Source organism: Neopsephotus bourkii, unplaced genomic scaffold (genome assembly GCF_033783945.1).
Source record: "Neopsephotus bourkii isolate Nb327-2 ecotype Australia unplaced genomic scaffold, CSIRO-AGI_Nbou_v1 NB_281, whole genome shotgun sequence".
NCBI classification, from domain to species: Eukaryota; Metazoa; Chordata; class Aves; order Psittaciformes; family Psittacidae; genus Neopsephotus; species Neopsephotus bourkii.
In genome coordinates, this window is record NW_026900790.1 from 1448665 (window position 1) to 1464804 (window position 16140).

At 51.2% G+C, this 16140-nt stretch overlaps 2 protein-coding genes across 2 annotated transcripts; one reads left to right on the forward strand and one right to left on the reverse strand.

Annotated features, from left to right (window-relative positions):
- The first annotated feature begins 2572 nt into the window (after positions 1-2572).
- On the forward strand, positions 2573-4846 carry LOC133208769 (tubulin alpha-3 chain-like). Its single transcript, XM_061346884.1, has 3 exons — positions 2573-2801; positions 2994-3142; positions 3869-4846. Exons 1-3 carry the CDS (start codon positions 2573-2575, stop codon positions 4844-4846), a joined length of 1356 nt encoding a protein of 451 aa, XP_061202868.1.
- A 3664-nt stretch (positions 4847-8510) lies between these two features.
- LOC133208735 (tubulin alpha-3 chain) lies at positions 8511-15951 on the reverse strand. The gene is made up of 4 exons (XM_061346825.1): positions 15795-15951; positions 12689-12932; positions 10688-10836; positions 8511-9942 (listed from the first exon to the last, which is right to left on the reverse strand). The coding sequence occupies exons 1-4, from the start codon at positions 15795-15797 to the stop codon at positions 8959-8961; spliced, it is 1380 nt and encodes a 459-aa protein (XP_061202809.1). The 5' UTR covers positions 15798-15951; the 3' UTR covers positions 8511-8958.
- Between the last annotated feature and the right edge of the window lie 189 nt (positions 15952-16140).

The window sequence follows — 16140 nt, forward strand, 5'->3', positions numbered from 1 at the left end:
CAGGTGGGACACTAAGAGGGATCAGGTCCCCAGGGTTTGGCAGATGGACCCACATGGTTGCAGAGATGTAGTTGGAAGCATTTTCTCTCTGTCCCATTGGGCACCCAAAGGAGACATCACATGAATTCAGACCCAGCAAGCCCACGCTTAAGTGGCCAAGGCTCCTAACTGACCCACAGGAGGGGGATTTGGGATCCAAATTCACCTGAAGCCCAAAAATCAAACCCAAAAAGGGTCCTTCAGCATCTTCCCAACATAGCATCAACCGGGTTGGAAAAGCCCTTTAAGCTCACCCAGTCCAACCGTTGCCCAGCGCTACCAAAGCCACCACCAACCCATGGCACTGAGGGCCTTGTCTACGTGTCTTATGAACACACACCACACATCTCCAGCAGACAGCTCACCAACATGCCCACAGCATCTCTGTGCAATGGTCTTTTCCTGCCTCAGCTCCAAGGGTGTGGATCTTTCCTCATGGCAATCTCCTGTAACCTTGGACTATATGGTCCTTTACACCATTTCAAAGCCCAACACCCTATACATCCACCCCCCATTGCTATATTGAGCTCTCATTCAGCAGGGCATAGGCATTGTCCCCATCTTACATCCAGGGAAACTGAGGTACACACTCCTGCTCACATCTGGTCAGGCAAAGCAGAAGAGAACAAGTCACACCTGGGCAGGCATCCAGCTGGATGCAGTCTCATCCCTGTGTGGGTTTGGCCATAGGTGTCCTTACATTGTCCAGGCTCTGATGCACCTCTCTAGAGGAGCCGTAGCACATTAGAACTGCTCAGAGTCATTGCTTTGAGCAGAAAATGGAATAGATTTCCCCTGTTCTCCCCACTGAGCTCCAGTAAATCCTTGGCCCAGGCTTGGAAGAGGCTTTACTTCACCATCAGCTGCTGGGGGCATGTGCACCAGCCCTGCTTGGGTTCTGTCCCAGCACCGGGTTAGACAAGGGGAACATCTCAGCCCCATGCTAGTGCCTGGATCAAAACACCCCATGACTGGGTCTTTCTTCTGTTCCCCTTTGATGAAGGCCATTAACATGGTTTGGGTAGGAAAGGGCCTTAAGATCATCTGGTTCAAACCCTTGCCATGGGAGGAGATGGGCCAAGGTGTTTGCTGGCACCAGGCTGTGCTTGTACATGAAAGCTGAGATGGAGACAGAATACCAGCTGGTAGTGACTGATGCGGAAAGCAGAGATGCTCCTTCCCCAGCTGCATCCCCATGGGGAGTCTCATCCAAGCACTGGCTTGGACAAACCTTTCCACTATTAATCCTCCTTCCCAAGCTCTGCCAAGCAAGACCAGGGGTTGATTGGAGGGGCTGAGACACAAGTAGAGGTTGGGGGAAGCTGGATGGAAATAGGAGCAGTGAAATCTCCATCAGCACCCAGCTGGGTTTGGGAGCATGATGAGCAGGGATGAAACCCAAACTCTTTTTGAGCTCAATAATGAGTTTGCTCTGGTGCACACGGCCAGGGCATGGGGAGCTTCTCATCACCCAACACCCTAAGTCCTTCTCCTCAGGGCTGCTCCATCCAGTCTCCCCCAGCCTCTATTTATGCTTGGGATGGCCCCAGCTCAGGAGCAGAACCTTGCACTTGACTTTGCTCCCCTTGTAATAGGGAGAGCAATGCTAAATCTATATTTAAAGGCCAAACCCCATGGATCTGCAGGTGCAAGTCCTTCAAAGCCCTTTGATGAGCCCCCATTGCTCTTCATAGGAAACACCTGAGCCCTTTGCCAGCAGATGCCAACACAAGGGCAGGGCAGGAAGGAGCACTTTAGTAGAGAGCCCAGCCCTACTTGATAAAAGGTGCAAGAGGGAAGCACATAGGGCATGCTCTCAATGAGGTGATTGTGTGAGGAGCCTGAGTGGTTCAGAGCCATGGTGAGTAGCCATGGAGCTGGGTTTGCTCTCTGATGGCTGTGGATAGCTCTTCTGTTGGTTTCCTTGGGGGTGAAATTGGTTATGGGGTATGGAGGAGCATTGTGAACCCTGGAGAAGGGGCTCCTAAGGGTACAGACCTGGGCTGGCTTTGCAAGAATGGTGTTTCCCTCCTCTTGGTCTGGGGAGGATTGTCCTGATGGCATTCAGGTTCGCCTGTTCCCCTGCATGAAGATGCTTTGAAGGTCTTGCTGGTGGCATCTAATACAAGACTGAATTCTGTGCCCATTAATGCTGCTGTAGGGCTGAGGCAGACCTGGAGCATGAGGTGAAGGTCTCCTTGTGAAGAGTGGCTCAGCATCCCTGATTTGTCCCCTAGTGCATTGGGCCTTTTATGGGTCTGTTTGTGGTGGCTGAGGGCTGGCACATTACATCCTAACCCTCGGGTAGGAGCCTCTGCTTCAGTATAGGGTGGTGTTGCCCTGTTTCTGTGCTTGGTAGGGCCAGGCTTCTGCCAAGAAGATCGTTTGAGGCTTGCTGGGCTGGATCTTCAGCCCAGGCCAGAGGTAAAAAGCAGGTTGTAATGGCCATATGCTCTATAAAGACACCCAGAAATGCCAGTGTTAGTCTGGTTCCTCAGCGCACATTCCTAACCCCCTCTTCTCTCCCATCCCCATGCAGAAGGAGTGTGTTTCTGTCCATATTGGACAAGCAGGCGTCCAGATGGGCAATTACTGCTGGGAATTGTATTGCCTAGAGCATGGGATTGGGCCGGATGGCATCATCTCCTCCAACGCATCCTCAGAGAGAGCAAACTCTTCCTTTAGGACCTTCTTCAGTGAGACAAGATCAGGGAAGTGTGTGCCCAGAGCACTGTTTGTTGACCTGGAGCCCACTGTCATTGGTAAGTCATGGAAGGCCTCTTGGTGGGGTCTGTGTAGGGGAGCACCTTCTCTGACCCTCAAGGGTTGGCCACCTAAACTGCTGGTGGGGCTGGCAGCTTCCATGTGAAAGTGCATCCCAATCAGTGCAAGTCACTTAGTAGATGGGGGGGGTCTTGTGCCAGTGACACTCATGAGGTCTCAACCTTCTCCAGATGAGATCAGGACTGGGACCTACCATGCGCTCTTCCACCCGGAGCTTCTCATCAGTGGCAAAGAAGATGCTGCCAACAACTATGCTCGGGGTCACTACACCATTGGGAAGGCTACCATTGAGTCAGTTGTTGAGAGGACTCAGAGTATGGTAAGAACCATGCAGAGTCTGCATTAGGACTCTGGTTGTGGTTGATCTGATCAAGAGATGTGATGGTGGAGAAAGGCAATTGGCTCATGGTCAGCTTGACCATGCCACTATGACTAGAACATGATGGAAAGCATGCGGGTGTGTGTCTTGCTGACTGGGACTGGAGGGGAAAACAAGGGGTTAAAGATGCCCCCAGCTGAAGCAGGAGAACAAGCAGTGGTTTAACTGTCCAGGTTAAGTTACTTTGTCCTACTCCTGATCCAAAATCTCATCCCAGCTGATGTCCCAGCTCAGCTTCTGGCTGAATGTCTCCTCTTGAGCCTCTGCTCCCTTGTGTAGTTGCTTCTGGAGCACAAGGTTTCCCCCATGTAGACTCTCATACGTGCTGTGGTAACACAAAGATGGTTTTGGATTAGGTGGTACCTCTTAGTGGCCTTCAGACTCTCCCTAGTCTTCATGATTGTTGCTCTCATGAGTCGCCATATAACCCAATATGTGACTCTCAGGGTAGGCCTTGCTGCTAAAACAGGAGATGATTTACAAGCTGTGTCTGCTCTGTACAGCAGAAATCACCTGTAAGCAATTGAAGGTGTATGAGAGTGGGAGTAAATATGGCCTTAAACTTGATGGTGGAACATGGTGCTTTGCCTTGGTTCTAGTCCAGTGAGGCCACAATAACTTGGTTATTATAACTTGGTCCTTATGGTTCTTTCCCTGCTGCTGCAGGCTGAGGAATGCAGTGGCCTCCAAGGGTTCCTGATATTCCACAGCTTTGGAGGAGGCACAGGCTCCGGGTTCACCTCCCTCCTCATGGAGGAGCTCTCCGTTGAGTACAGCAAGAAATCCAAGCTGGAGTTCTCTGTGTACCCAGCCCCACAGGTCTCCACAGCAGTGGTGGAGCCCTACAACTCCATCCTCGCCACCCACACCACCCTGGAGCACTCGGACTGCTCCTTCATGGTGGACAATGAAGCCATCTACGATATCTGCAACCGCAACCTGGACATCGAGCGTCCCACCTACACCAACCTCAACAGGCTCATTGGGCAGACAGTTTCTTCCATAACAGCCTCCTTGAGGTTTAATGGTGCTCTCAACGTTGACTTGACTGAGTTCCAGACCAACCTCGTACCCTACCCACGGATACACTTCCCCTTCATCGCCTATGCCCCCATCATCTCGGCAGAGAAAGCCTACCACAAGCAGCTCTCAGTGCCAGAGATCACCAACGCTTGCTTTGAGTTCTCCAACCAGATGGTGAAGTGTGACCCACGCCATGGCAAGTACATGGCGTGCTGCCTGCTGTACCGGGGCGACGTGGTACCCAAGGACGTCAACGCGGCCATCGCAGCCATCAAAACGCGCCGCTCCATCCAGTTTGTGGACTGGTGCCCCACGGGCTTCAAGGTGGGCATCAACTACCAGCCTCCCACCGTGGTGCCCGGTGGGGACCTGGCCAAGGTGCAGCGCGCTGTGTGCATGCTGAGCAACACCACGGCCATCGCCGAGGCCTGGGCACGCCTGGACCACAAGTTTGACCTGATGTATGCCAAGAGAGCCTTTGTGCACTGGTACGTAGGGGAGGGCATGGAGGAGAGCGAGTTCGTGGAGGCCAGGGAGGACCTGGCTGCCCTGGAGAAGGATTATGAGGAGGCTGCAAGGGACTCTGCTGATGAAAGTGAGTTTCATGGTGAATTCCTTTAACTGTTGCATGGTGCCTTGGGTGAAGCTTTTGGGTATCCTCATCTTGCAATTGCTGCCAGAGGAGGCAGTTGTGGGATGGGTCTAAGGAACTGTGGCTTTAGAACTTTAAGCTTGTCCAAAAGCACTTCTTGCTCCAAGTCTTGTGTATGCACAACTGACTGAATAAATGGTGACCTGCAAAACTATCTCCTGTCTTGATGTGCCGCCAAACCACTTCATAGTGTGGTGTGGGTGGTGGCTGCAGGGCTGTGCCCATGGTGCCTTGGTCAGTGCAGCCCTACCTAAAGGGCTGTCTTCCTTGTAGATGCTAGGGTTGGTGACATTAGGATGGGTGCCCCTTGCCCTGGGGTGTTAACATGAACATTGGGGTGTTGACCCCACTTGTGCACTGGCTCCCAAGGTGTCTGTGTATGCTTCAGTATGCCTGTCTCTGGGTTTCTGTGCTGCTCTCTGCTCCAAGGCATCGAATGGAGCAAGATCAGGTTTGTCTGGTCCCTTGCTACCATGCAGGGCTCTGCTAAAGCAATCCATGTCCTGCTGCCAGCCCTGGAAGTTGAGATGGAGTTCTGTCTGGACCCTTTCAAATGCACCCAAACAATGTCTGATCCCTAAGTCCTGAAGTCTGGGGTTGTCTTCCCAATTAGACTTCTTCCCTCTTGGCTGTTCTCCATCATGATGCTGAAATCACTGCAAGCAGCTAATGAGCAGAAGAAGGGGATTTAACTTGATCCCTGCACTGCAGCAGGTTATTGCTGTGTTAGGCTGTGTCACCCCCAGCTGCCCTCTGCTTAGGGAGCAACGCTGCTTGGACTGGTGGTGCTGGTGATGTGATGAATGGGTTCTCCTCTGCCCGGTTTGAGGCTCCTGGCCCCACCAGGTGCAGTTCTGTGTGCTTGGGAAAGCCCCTCTGCAGGGAGCTGTTGTAGACCCCAATGTGATGTCCAAACATCCCTCCAGAGGGGAAAAAGAGAGGGGACAAAGCAGGGAGTAGCTCTGGCATGTGCAGCAACAGCTCTACCTTACCCTTGTGGGTGCATGGACAGGAGCTGAGTGAGGGTTGCCCAATGGTTTTGGTGGGAGGAGCTATTCTTCTGCTCACCACAGATGTCCTGGGATTGGGGTCCTGGTCTGGGGTTCATGGGTTGCCCACGTGGCACATAAGGCTGCAGGAGAGAGGCACAGCAGCCAAAATGGTTGTACCATCACTGGTGGCCTGAGGTCACATCTAGAACCTCATCTTATGATACTGGAAAGGTCTCCATGGGTCTACTGAACACTCTGCACTCTTTGAGGGTCAACTTCCTGCTTGGAAAAGGTACTATTGGTATTCATTCTTCCCATATTAAACCTTCTGGTGTGCCTGATAGCTTGAGTGCAGAGCTGTATAGTGTGAGCTGCTGCATAGCCTTTATCCATGCTGGGAGTGCAGGATGTCTGGCTGCTGGACCACTCAGGACATGCTCGTCTCCTGCCTGCTCCCTAACAGCCTTGCAGCTCCATCAGGGCGTTCTTCTGAATGCTCATGGGCTTCAGGCTCATCTGCTTGTGATGGACCCTTTCTATCACATCTCTGTGATGGCCCTAAACTGAGCCAAGAAGCAATGGAATGAAGCAGTTTGTCCCCCAGCCATGTGAAGACCACGTTGCCCTGTGCTGAACCACAACCCCCACTAAGCATCCTCATCACCACTGGCCCCAGGAGGACCAGGCACATCCCCTCATCTGCTCCAGGCACAGCTCTTGGCTTGTGTCAGGCCACGGGATGGAAGCAAGAGGCAGCAGGTAATGCTGGATAGAACCAAGGAGGGTGAACTTGCCCAAGACGTTATAAGAAGTCAGTGGCAGAACTCCGCAGGCACCTTGAGCCTCCTCCCTGCAGGACAAGGATGAGCAAATCCACCCTGACCCCTGTGATCCACCCTTATTGCAGTGAATGAATGGTGGTGAATGAGCTGGAGCAATGTGATGGGAACACAGACCTGCTGTTCCACATGATGCTGTTCAGTGAACTTCTTTATGACCAGCTTTGGGGCTCCAGCACACAGGTAGGGAAAATAAAGCTGGAGCTGTGCAATGAAGCGTTGGGTGTGGAGCTGGAGGCTCCACTGCTCATGAAGAGGCCAAAGCATTGCCTATGGCCATCAAGCTGGAGATGCAAGCAAAATCCTTTCCTTCCCTCCATTCATGAGAGGACAGGAGCAGGTCTGTGCTGACCTATGCACCAAAGTGATTGATCCCAGTAACAATTCCCTCATCCCAGTGCTGTGCTGGTGCCTTTCCAAGCTGCAGAAGCACGTACCCTTGCTCAGCCACCCTGGTTGGCTTGTGGCTCCAAGTGGGAATGATGCTTGACCTGTTCCCACCCCACAGGCTGCTGGTCCTCCTTTCCTTGGGGGGACTGAACCAGTGGCTATTGGGAAAGGTGGCAGCCCTCAAGGCTATGCCTGGAAACATCTCAGCATGTTTACCTATGAGCACAGAACCAGAGCTCACCTTGGCTCTTTTAGAGCATCTTTGAGCCCTGAATAGTCTCATTTCTGGCAAATGGAGCAGCTGCTGTTCCCCCTGTGAGGGTTATTGTCAGTGTTAGGGATGTGGTATGGAGACAACCAACTGGAAACCCAGGAAATGAAAAGTGATCACCTAGGGTGGATAAGAGGAGACCTACTCAGCCCCAAGGTCTTTGGGCTCACCAGCTTTGGGATGTCTCAGTGTGTTGCATCACCCTAGCAGAGCTGAAGGCGAATGAGAGGACCCATCAGGATCCAGTGACCATCCCCAGAGGGACCAGCCAGAGCACAGAGAAGACTTTAGCCCAACAGGGATCCTCCTGAGGTCCATCTACTGCCCATTCATGCTGGCAGCACCGAGGCATTTTAGGCTGACGCAATCCTCTGGTCTCCTTCCATCTCCCAGGTATAGGACACAGCACCACCTCCCATCCCTGCCTGTAATTCCCAGTGCATCACTTTAGGACCACATCCAGAATCATGCCTCTGTCAGTGGAGAAGGCAAGTGTAGCTACAGGGTGAGGAGGATGTCTTGGGGAAAAGACTGACTCCACGTTGGGCCCAGCACTGAAATAAAGCATGGATGGAGGCTATGGTATACAACAGGCACAAAGTAGAATGCAACCTAGAGACTCAATGCAGCATGGACCAGCCATGATCCTACCCCACAGGATTACAAACGTTCCCTTTCCATATCTTATCGTAGGCAACTCATTGCTTTTCCTCCTGAGTCATCACAGGGCCTGGCTCAGCTCCTCAGGGCAAACTCCTACCCCATGCACATGGGGCTGGTTTCATGCTCACACCAACCCCTGGGCAAGACCCCAGCACTGCCCCAACACCCAGGACTTGCTCAGGGATCAACCAAACTCTACCATAGACATGAAGAGGCAAAATCCCACCAGGACATTGCTCTTTACCCAGGCACAATCAAACTGGGAATTCCCTGCCTGCTCCCAGACGAGGTGAGAAAAGCAGCATTCAGCTCCAGCATCAAGTTCCTGCAGGATACAGGACACTTCCCTCACAGCAGGCATTGTGGTTGATGATCCTCACAGATGGCTTTATCTCGATCATCACTTGCTCTTCTCCCCAAAGCAACACCCATGCGGTAGGGACATCCCCATACAAAGACCTGGGTTCAATCCAAAGAACTAAAAGCAAACCCCCCCCAAAAATGTCTTTTATTTGAATAAAGGCAGTTGCATAGAGGTTTACAGGTGCTTTTCTAATTAAAAGGTGCTTTTACATTAAAAGCCAGAGCAAAGGTTTGCCATTTCAAGCCAAAGCAGGCAGCTTGCTTCCCCTGGCCTAGGAACCAGGATCTTCTGCCTATGTGTCCCCAACACAAAGTCAGGCACTTATGCAGCTTCACTCATCAATCAACAGCAGTGTGATAAAGCACGAGACACCCATGCTACAGCCGTGCACTATGAGCACGTAGACTATGCAAGCAGGAAAGGTTTAACACCTCAAACAGTAGCACTGAGGCTCAGGACAATCCTTTGGCACCTCCAGGCACTCAGGACTAGTTTAAGGCTTCTGACAGAGGGTTTGGTTTCATCTGAGGTTTGCCTTCATTAAAGACCAAGCTGCAGTTTATTAATACTCATCCTCATCAGCCTCATCCTCTTCTCCCTCAGCCGAGTCCCTTCCAACCTCCTCATAATCCTTCTCCAGGGCAGCCAGGTCTTCTCTGGCCTCTGAGAACTCACCCTCCTCCATGCCCTCCCCTACGTACCAGTGCACAAAGGCTCTCTTGGCATACATCAGGTCAAACTTGTGGTCCAGGCGTGCCCAGGCCTCGGCGATGGCCGTGGTGTTGCTCAGCATGCACACAGCGCGCTGCACCTTGGCCAGGTCCCCACCGGGCACCACGGTGGGAGGCTGGTAGTTGATGCCCACCTTGAAGCCCGTGGGGCACCAGTCCACAAACTGGATGGAGCGGCGCGTTTTGATGGCTGCGATGGCCGCGTTGACGTCCTTGGGTACCACGTCGCCCCGGTACAGCAGGCAGCACGCCATGTACTTGCCCCGGCGTGGGTCACACTTCACCATCTGGTTGGAGAACTCAAAGCAAGCGTTGGTGATCTCTGGCACTGAGAGCTGCTCATGGTAGGCTTTCTCTGCTGAGATGATGGGGGCATAAGTGGTGAGGGGGAAGTGTATCCTTGGATAAGGCACGAGGTTGGTCTGGAATTCAATCAGGTCAACATTGAGAGCACCATTAAACCTCAAGGAGGCAGTGACCGATGAGACAATCTGCCCAATGAGCCTGTTGAGGTTGGTGTAGGTGGGACGCTCGATGTCCAGGTTGCGGTTGCAGATATCGTAGATGGCTTCATTGTCCACCATGAAGGAGCAGTCCGAGTGCTCCAGGGTGGTGTGAGTGGTGAGGATGGAGTTGTAGGGCTCCACCACTGCTGTGGAGACCTGTGGGGCTGGGTACACAGAGAACTCCAGCTTGGATTTCTTGCTGTACTCGACAGAGAGCCGCTCCATGAGGAGGGAGGTGAACCCGGAGCCTGTGCCTCCTCCAAAGCTGTGGAACACCAGGAACCCTTGGAGGCCACTGCATTGGTCAGCCTGCAGCAGAACAATGTATAGTTACCTCTCTCAATAAAGGACTGGAATAACCATCCCGAATAATACAGCAATAGGTCTGTTTAGAGCACTTAGTGACCAGAGTGAGCCCAAGCCCTGGAGTGAATTCACACAGTACATCGCCCTGCTAAGCATCTGAAGCATACCTGTGCTCATCAAGTGCTGCATTTCTATGGTACTACCATAGGTAGCTCTCTCTGGTCAGATGGAAACCCTTTGCAGATTACCCCCTTATCAGCTCAATGCAGAGCTCAGCACCTGAGAGGGGACTTGAGGTAGTACATGGGTCCTACACCCTTAGGAGACATCCCAAAGACATCTCACCCAAGTATGCTACAATCCTGCTTCACTCTTATCAAATATGGAGTTTGATCTTCCCAGCCCTGTTACCAATTGTCCATTTAGGGTATCTCCAACTGCACAACCAAGGTGTGTTTGCCCTGTGGTCAAAAGTCCTCCTCTTCTATCTCTTGGGCCTAGTGTTGTGTAACCTCATACACGTATAATATGCAATGACAGCTGCTTTTAGAGCAGGTTCAGATGGCCCCTTGCTTTACTGAGCACCGAAGCTAATCAGAGCAGCAGCCACCTTTTGAGCTCACATAAAGAGTTTATTTTACCTCTGAAGAGTTCTACCCCATCCCCAAAGTGTAATTGTGTGGTCCATGGTGCCCATGGACATGTCCATGATGTGTTACTTTAATGGAAAGACTCTCTTTTCTCTTACCATCTTACGAATTCTGCTGAGGACAGTGTCTATAATCTCCTTCCCAATGGTGTAGTGACCACGGGCATAGTTGTTGGCAGCATCTTCTTTGCCACTGATGAGCTGCTCTGGGTGGAAGAGCGCGTGGTAGGTCCCAGTCCTGATCTCATCTACACAAGGAGGAGCAGTCATGAAGAGCAGCACACATTTACAGGTTCTGTGACAGTAAATCACACAGCAAACCTACCAGGAACCCGTGAGAGATGAAGGTCATGGCATGGTTAGTTCAGACTGGGAATAATGGGAGGAGCAAGGATAATCTCGTCCAAGGTCCTACTAAACCTCCTCCATCTTCACCCAGCAGCTACCTTGGGATCCTAATGTAATTTAGCTTAAAGATTTAGGACACTGCCCATGTTTCCAATGTTATTGTGGGATTACAGTTACCACATAGAATGGTTTGGGTTGGAAAGGACCTTAAAATCATCTAGTTCCAACCCTCCTTGTTGCAAAGCATCTTGAGGTGGCTGGAAGTATCACCTCCATCCACTGCTCTACAGCCTACTGAAGAGGAGACAGAATGCCTCCAGAGTTGATACTCCTGCTCAGTGTATCTGACCCAGCTTCAGGCATGCCATGAAGACAGGCATTAGGAGCAGTTTCTCTAGGTTCCATGCAGCCAATGCAGTTGGAGGCACCTCCAGGGGGTATTTAAACCCACTCAGTCTCAATGTTGGACATGTTCCATATTTTACTGGTTCATTAAGTTCTCAATGCCTTAATAAGGTGCCTAAAAATGAAGTGGAACCAAACCAGAAGTCTGCATTCCTTTCATTAGATGAAATAATGAGTCAGGCATCCTGGATGTAAGGTAGGAGCCAACACTCAGGAGAAGCCCTGAGGGCAGAAGCAGGTAGATGGATGCAGGTGGTTGGGAATAATTCCCACCAGTTCCTTGAGCAAAAGGGGATTTGGTTTTGGGAAGTTGCTTGAAATCAAAATGCCACGACCAAGTCAAACACCCAGAGATCACTAAATGGGGTGGAAAGGGAAGTAGAAAGCTTCCAGTAGCAAGAGACCCAGCTTCCACAGAGCCATGATCACCCTTTCTTCACCTAAAGGGTGCTCAGGCATTGACACAGACTTCCCAGGGGAAATGGTGGAATCACCATCCATGGAAGTGTTTAAAAGCCATGTAGATGAGGCCCTCAATGACATGGTTTAATGCTGGGGTAAAGGTTGGAATCCATGATCTTAAAGGTCTTTTCCAACCCAGCTCATTCTATGATTCTATGGTATGTCATTCTATGTATAGCATCCATCTGCCCAAAGATGCTTCACCGGTAGCATCAAAACCAGATGTGTCACATGTGATGGTGTAACTCAGTCCAGAGCCACTGAGGCTGACAAACTAGACCTCATAGCAGCCTTCCAGTATCTGAAGGGGGCATATAAGGATGCTGGGGAGGGACTCTTCATTAGGGACTGTAGTGGTAGGACAAGGGGCAATGGGTTAAAACTGAAACAGGGGAAGTTTAGATTGGATATAAGGAGGAAATTCTTTCCTGTTAGGGTGGTGAGGCACTGGAATGGGTTGCCCAAGGAGGCTGTGAATGCTTCATCCCTGGCAGTGTTTAAGGCCAGGTTGGACGAGGCCTTGGGTAATATGGTTTAGAACGAGGTGTCCCTGCCCATGGCAGGGGGGTTGGAACTTGATGATCTTGAGGTCCTTTCCAACCCTAACTATTCTATGATTCTATGAAACTCATTCCACTTGGCACCTCTGAAGACCCTGCTCAAGAAACCCACTCTCTTTAAAGGAGGGATCAACTAAAAGCAAGTCAGTGTAATAAGAGCAACAGGTCTGTCACCCCCACGTCCATTTGGAAACACAAACTCTATTTCCTTCTGATGGCTGGGGATATTTTACTAAAGCAGAGTGAGAGCTGACATGAAGAGCAACACAAACCCCAAGAAAGGAGGGTCAAAGGCACCACAAACCCTCAGTTACCCCCCTCTTACCTATCACAGTGGGCTCCAAGTCTATGAACACTGCCCGGGGCACGTGCTTCCCAGAGGCTGTCTCACAGAAGAAGGTCTCAAAAGAAGAATCCACTTGTTCAGCCTTTGGTTCCACAGGTTTCACCTGCTTGGGGCCAGGAATGGTCCCATCCGCCTGGATCCCATGCTCAAGGCAGTACAGCTCCCAGCAGGCATTGCCCATCTGCACGCCAGCCTGCCCGATGTGGATGGAAATGCATTCCCTCTGGAATGGGAAACAACGTGTTAAGGTGGTTTTCAGACATCCTGTGACTTAGCACTAACCCCCCTGGTTCTCTGTTGGAGATGATGAGGGAAACAGGCGGCTTCCTCCCACCGCGGGGAGTTGGAGGAAGGATCAAGCCGTGATCTGCAGTGCAGCTGGATGCAGCCGAGCTGCACACACAGCATTCCTAGGAAGGGCTCTTCCAGCCCAGAGGAGGAGGAAGGAAGGAGGTGATGGGTTTCCCACTGAGGCAGGAAGCAGCTGAGCAGCGCTGGCTCCATGCTCAGCTGCCATGGAGTGGAGCAGCCGCCACCGATTCACCAGGTCCCAAGGCAATGGGACCTCAGACAACAGCTCCAGGCTCCTGGATGGAAACAAACAACCTGTGTGCTAAGCAGGGAGAAGCCAAGCTTGGGAATTCCCCAGCCAAGCTGGGAGTCACAGCAGGAAACAAGCATTTGCCCAGAGCCAGAACAAGGGCAGGATGACACCCAGGGGGAGGCTCGGAGTCTTCATGTAACCAGGTCATCCTCCAGGAGCCTCTAACTCACTCCAGGGCAGTACTGAAGGTCCTGGCGTCTCCTGGAGACTCTCTGATGGTTGTGTGCTCCCTGGGTAATTGGCATCTCTGCTGCTTCCATCACCCTGAGATCAAAGCAGTGCTGCAGCGATGACAGAGGCTCCCATCCTGAGCAGAGAGCCCCAATTACTGCCATGCATGGCATGGGGCAGTGCTGCTTCCCAAGGGATCACCATGAAAGGGAGCTGGAGATGGCAAGTCCCACTGTTTGTAGTGTTGATGGGCAGCTCGCTTCAGGTCTCAACTCATTTCACACCACCTACCCAGAGCTGGGGGGCTCCATAGATAAGCTCTGCTCCAAGTATCCCATGTTGAGCAGGGCATAACAAATGCCATTGACAACCCAGTTGTCTCAGGGCTGAGAGGACATTGTGTGTGTGCACAGCCCTACGCATAACTACCCTGCCAGAGGGATTCTGTCCTTGGAATGTCTATGCCCAGTAAGTAATGCTAGACAGCCCTGGGCACCAACCACCTTCGGCACCAGCCATCAGAAGAAGGATGCCATGAAACCTTTTAGCAGGGCCTGTTGCAATAGGACAAGGGGTGATGGTTTTAAACTAAAAGAAGGAAGATTCAGGCCAGATATGGGGAAGAAATTCTTTACAATGAGGGTGGTGAGGCCCTGGCCCATGGTGCCCAGAGAGGTGATGGATGCACCATCCGTAGGGACATTCCAGACCAGTATGGATGTGGTTCTGAGCAATGCGGTCTAGCTGAAGATGTCAACTTTGGACCAGATGAGCTTTGAAGGTCCCTTCCAACACAAACTATTCTATGAACTCCTTACTTTACCTCCAAGTATGGATGTGCCAAGACATTTCCTAGCCCTCAGTGGCCACTGCACACCCAGATCATCCACCATAAAACCAAACACCAACTGGATGAGCCTCCCTGGTACCAACCCCCTTTACCCACACCTTAATCCCAGCGTGAGCCCATCCTGCTGGGTGTGGAGGCCGTGTTTAAGCCCTCCCTGTCCCAGTTGATATTTGCACTATGTGGGAAATGCTGGCTGCCATTTGCCCATCCCTCTCAGCAAATGGTTGCAATAGCTCCTTGCCACAGCTCGCAAGGGTCAGCGCTGCGGGTGCTTCTCCAGCACGGGCTGGGACAGCTGCTCCGCTCACTGTACCATATCCCAGCACCTGCTTCCAGGGAGCACTGGAATTTTCAGCCCAGAGCATAGGAATAGGAACAAAAGAGGAGGAAAACTAAGATGGAAAAGAGAGGGGGCTGCTGGAAGGAGGAAAATGCAGCTTTTCCTGCAGGTTTTTCCCCCTTTAATGTGCCAGAAGGATTTCTTTTGAGATCCCAGTTCTCCAACATTTACATCAGGACAAGCTGCATTTTCCAGGCTCTGCCTATTGTTGTCCAGCTGATTTTCCCATTGGGAACGCAATGTAAACGTTTAACCCTTTTCTAGCCAAGGCAGACTCTAGGAGTCAGCAGATAAAAGGAGAAGCTCAAACGCAGGGAAGTACTTTGAAGTTTTGTTCCATTCACAACATGCAAAGGGAAACCATTGGATTTCCCAACAAGTTACTCTTAGCATTCACAATAAAGTGTAAGTTAAGTTGTTCTTTACAACAGGTTTCAGCTAAATAAACCAGAACTACTCAGAGTTGAAGGGGGTTTGGTGACCACATTAATCCAGCTCAGTTTCACTGCTGCAAACTCCTTAGACTAAAGATTCAACTAAAAACCTAGAAGGAAAAGGGGCTTTATCCATTTCACAGCTAATCCCAAGGGTTTCCAGCAGACAAAGGCAACATGGCAGCTCACTCCTAAGGAAGGAAAAACCTAAAGGTCTGTGGAAGTCGCACCAGTTCCCTGTGGCAAAGCAAAAATTGAAGTGTTAAACTTTGGGAAGCCGGGAAACAGAAAGGCCGGGAGCATCAGAACTTAAACCCCAGTTTACCGCATAGTTCTGGGTTAAGATACTGGTGTGTCCCCCCCCCAACTTGCATTAAAGAGCCAAAAACTTCCCAACTTTCCAGCCCCCACCTCAGGAACTCCAAACTCCAAGTGAAAAAGCAGCAAGAAGCCACTTAAATGGTTCTTCTCCAAGCAAATCCTTCGCTTTTCCCTTATAAGGAGCAAACATCGACTCAATAACCCATCAGGTAATCAGCAATTCCACCAAGCTGTTTGGAATTAACATTCCCAAGCTAAAGGAGAAGGGGGGGGAAAGGAAATCAAGGGGTTTAACTCATTACAGTGGAAAACACACAATCTCTATGTGAAGTTTAGACCAAGACAAACACAAGGCATGCTCTTACCATGATGAGACTGGAGGCTCGCTAAGATCTAAGTCAAACAGCTGCTGCCCTGCCTCTCCCTGCAACTTTATAGCCCAGGAAGGCTGGACTCCACCTGAATAGAAAGAAGCTCTCTGCTAGCTTAAAGGAGCAGAGCTCCATTTCCTTTGCATCCCGGGAAATAGCAAGGGATAAAAGGATCTCTTCGTGTCCAGCTGGTGGGATTGCTGTGATGGAACACACTTGGGGAGGGTACAATGGGAGTTTATTTCTTTTCTTTCTCCAAAGAGCCTCAAATGGAGGGAAAAGGGGGAAAAAAAAGGGGGGGGGGGGGGGACGATGATAGATGACAAATTTGGGGTTTGGC

Excerpts from the sequence above, each read along its gene's own strand:
- LOC133208769 (XM_061346884.1), top strand. The coding sequence starts at position 2,573 with ATGCAGAAGGAGTGTGTTTCTGTCCATATTGGACAAGCAGGCGTCCAG. Across the intron at positions 2,802-2,993 it reads CCTGGAGCCCACTGTCATTG|ATGAGATCAGGACTGGGACC; the intron begins GTAAGTCATGGA and ends AACCTTCTCCAG. Across the intron at positions 3,143-3,868 it reads TTGAGAGGACTCAGAGTATG|GCTGAGGAATGCAGTGGCCT; the intron begins GTAAGAACCATG and ends CTGCTGCTGCAG.
- LOC133208735 (XM_061346825.1), bottom strand. Across the intron at positions 10,837-12,688 it reads CTTGGAGCCCACTGTGATAG|ATGAGATCAGGACTGGGACC; the intron begins GTAAGAGGGGGG and ends CTCCTTGTGTAG. Across the intron at positions 9,943-10,687 it reads TCAGCAGAATTCGTAAGATG|GCTGACCAATGCAGTGGCCT; the intron begins GTAAGAGAAAAG and ends GTTCTGCTGCAG.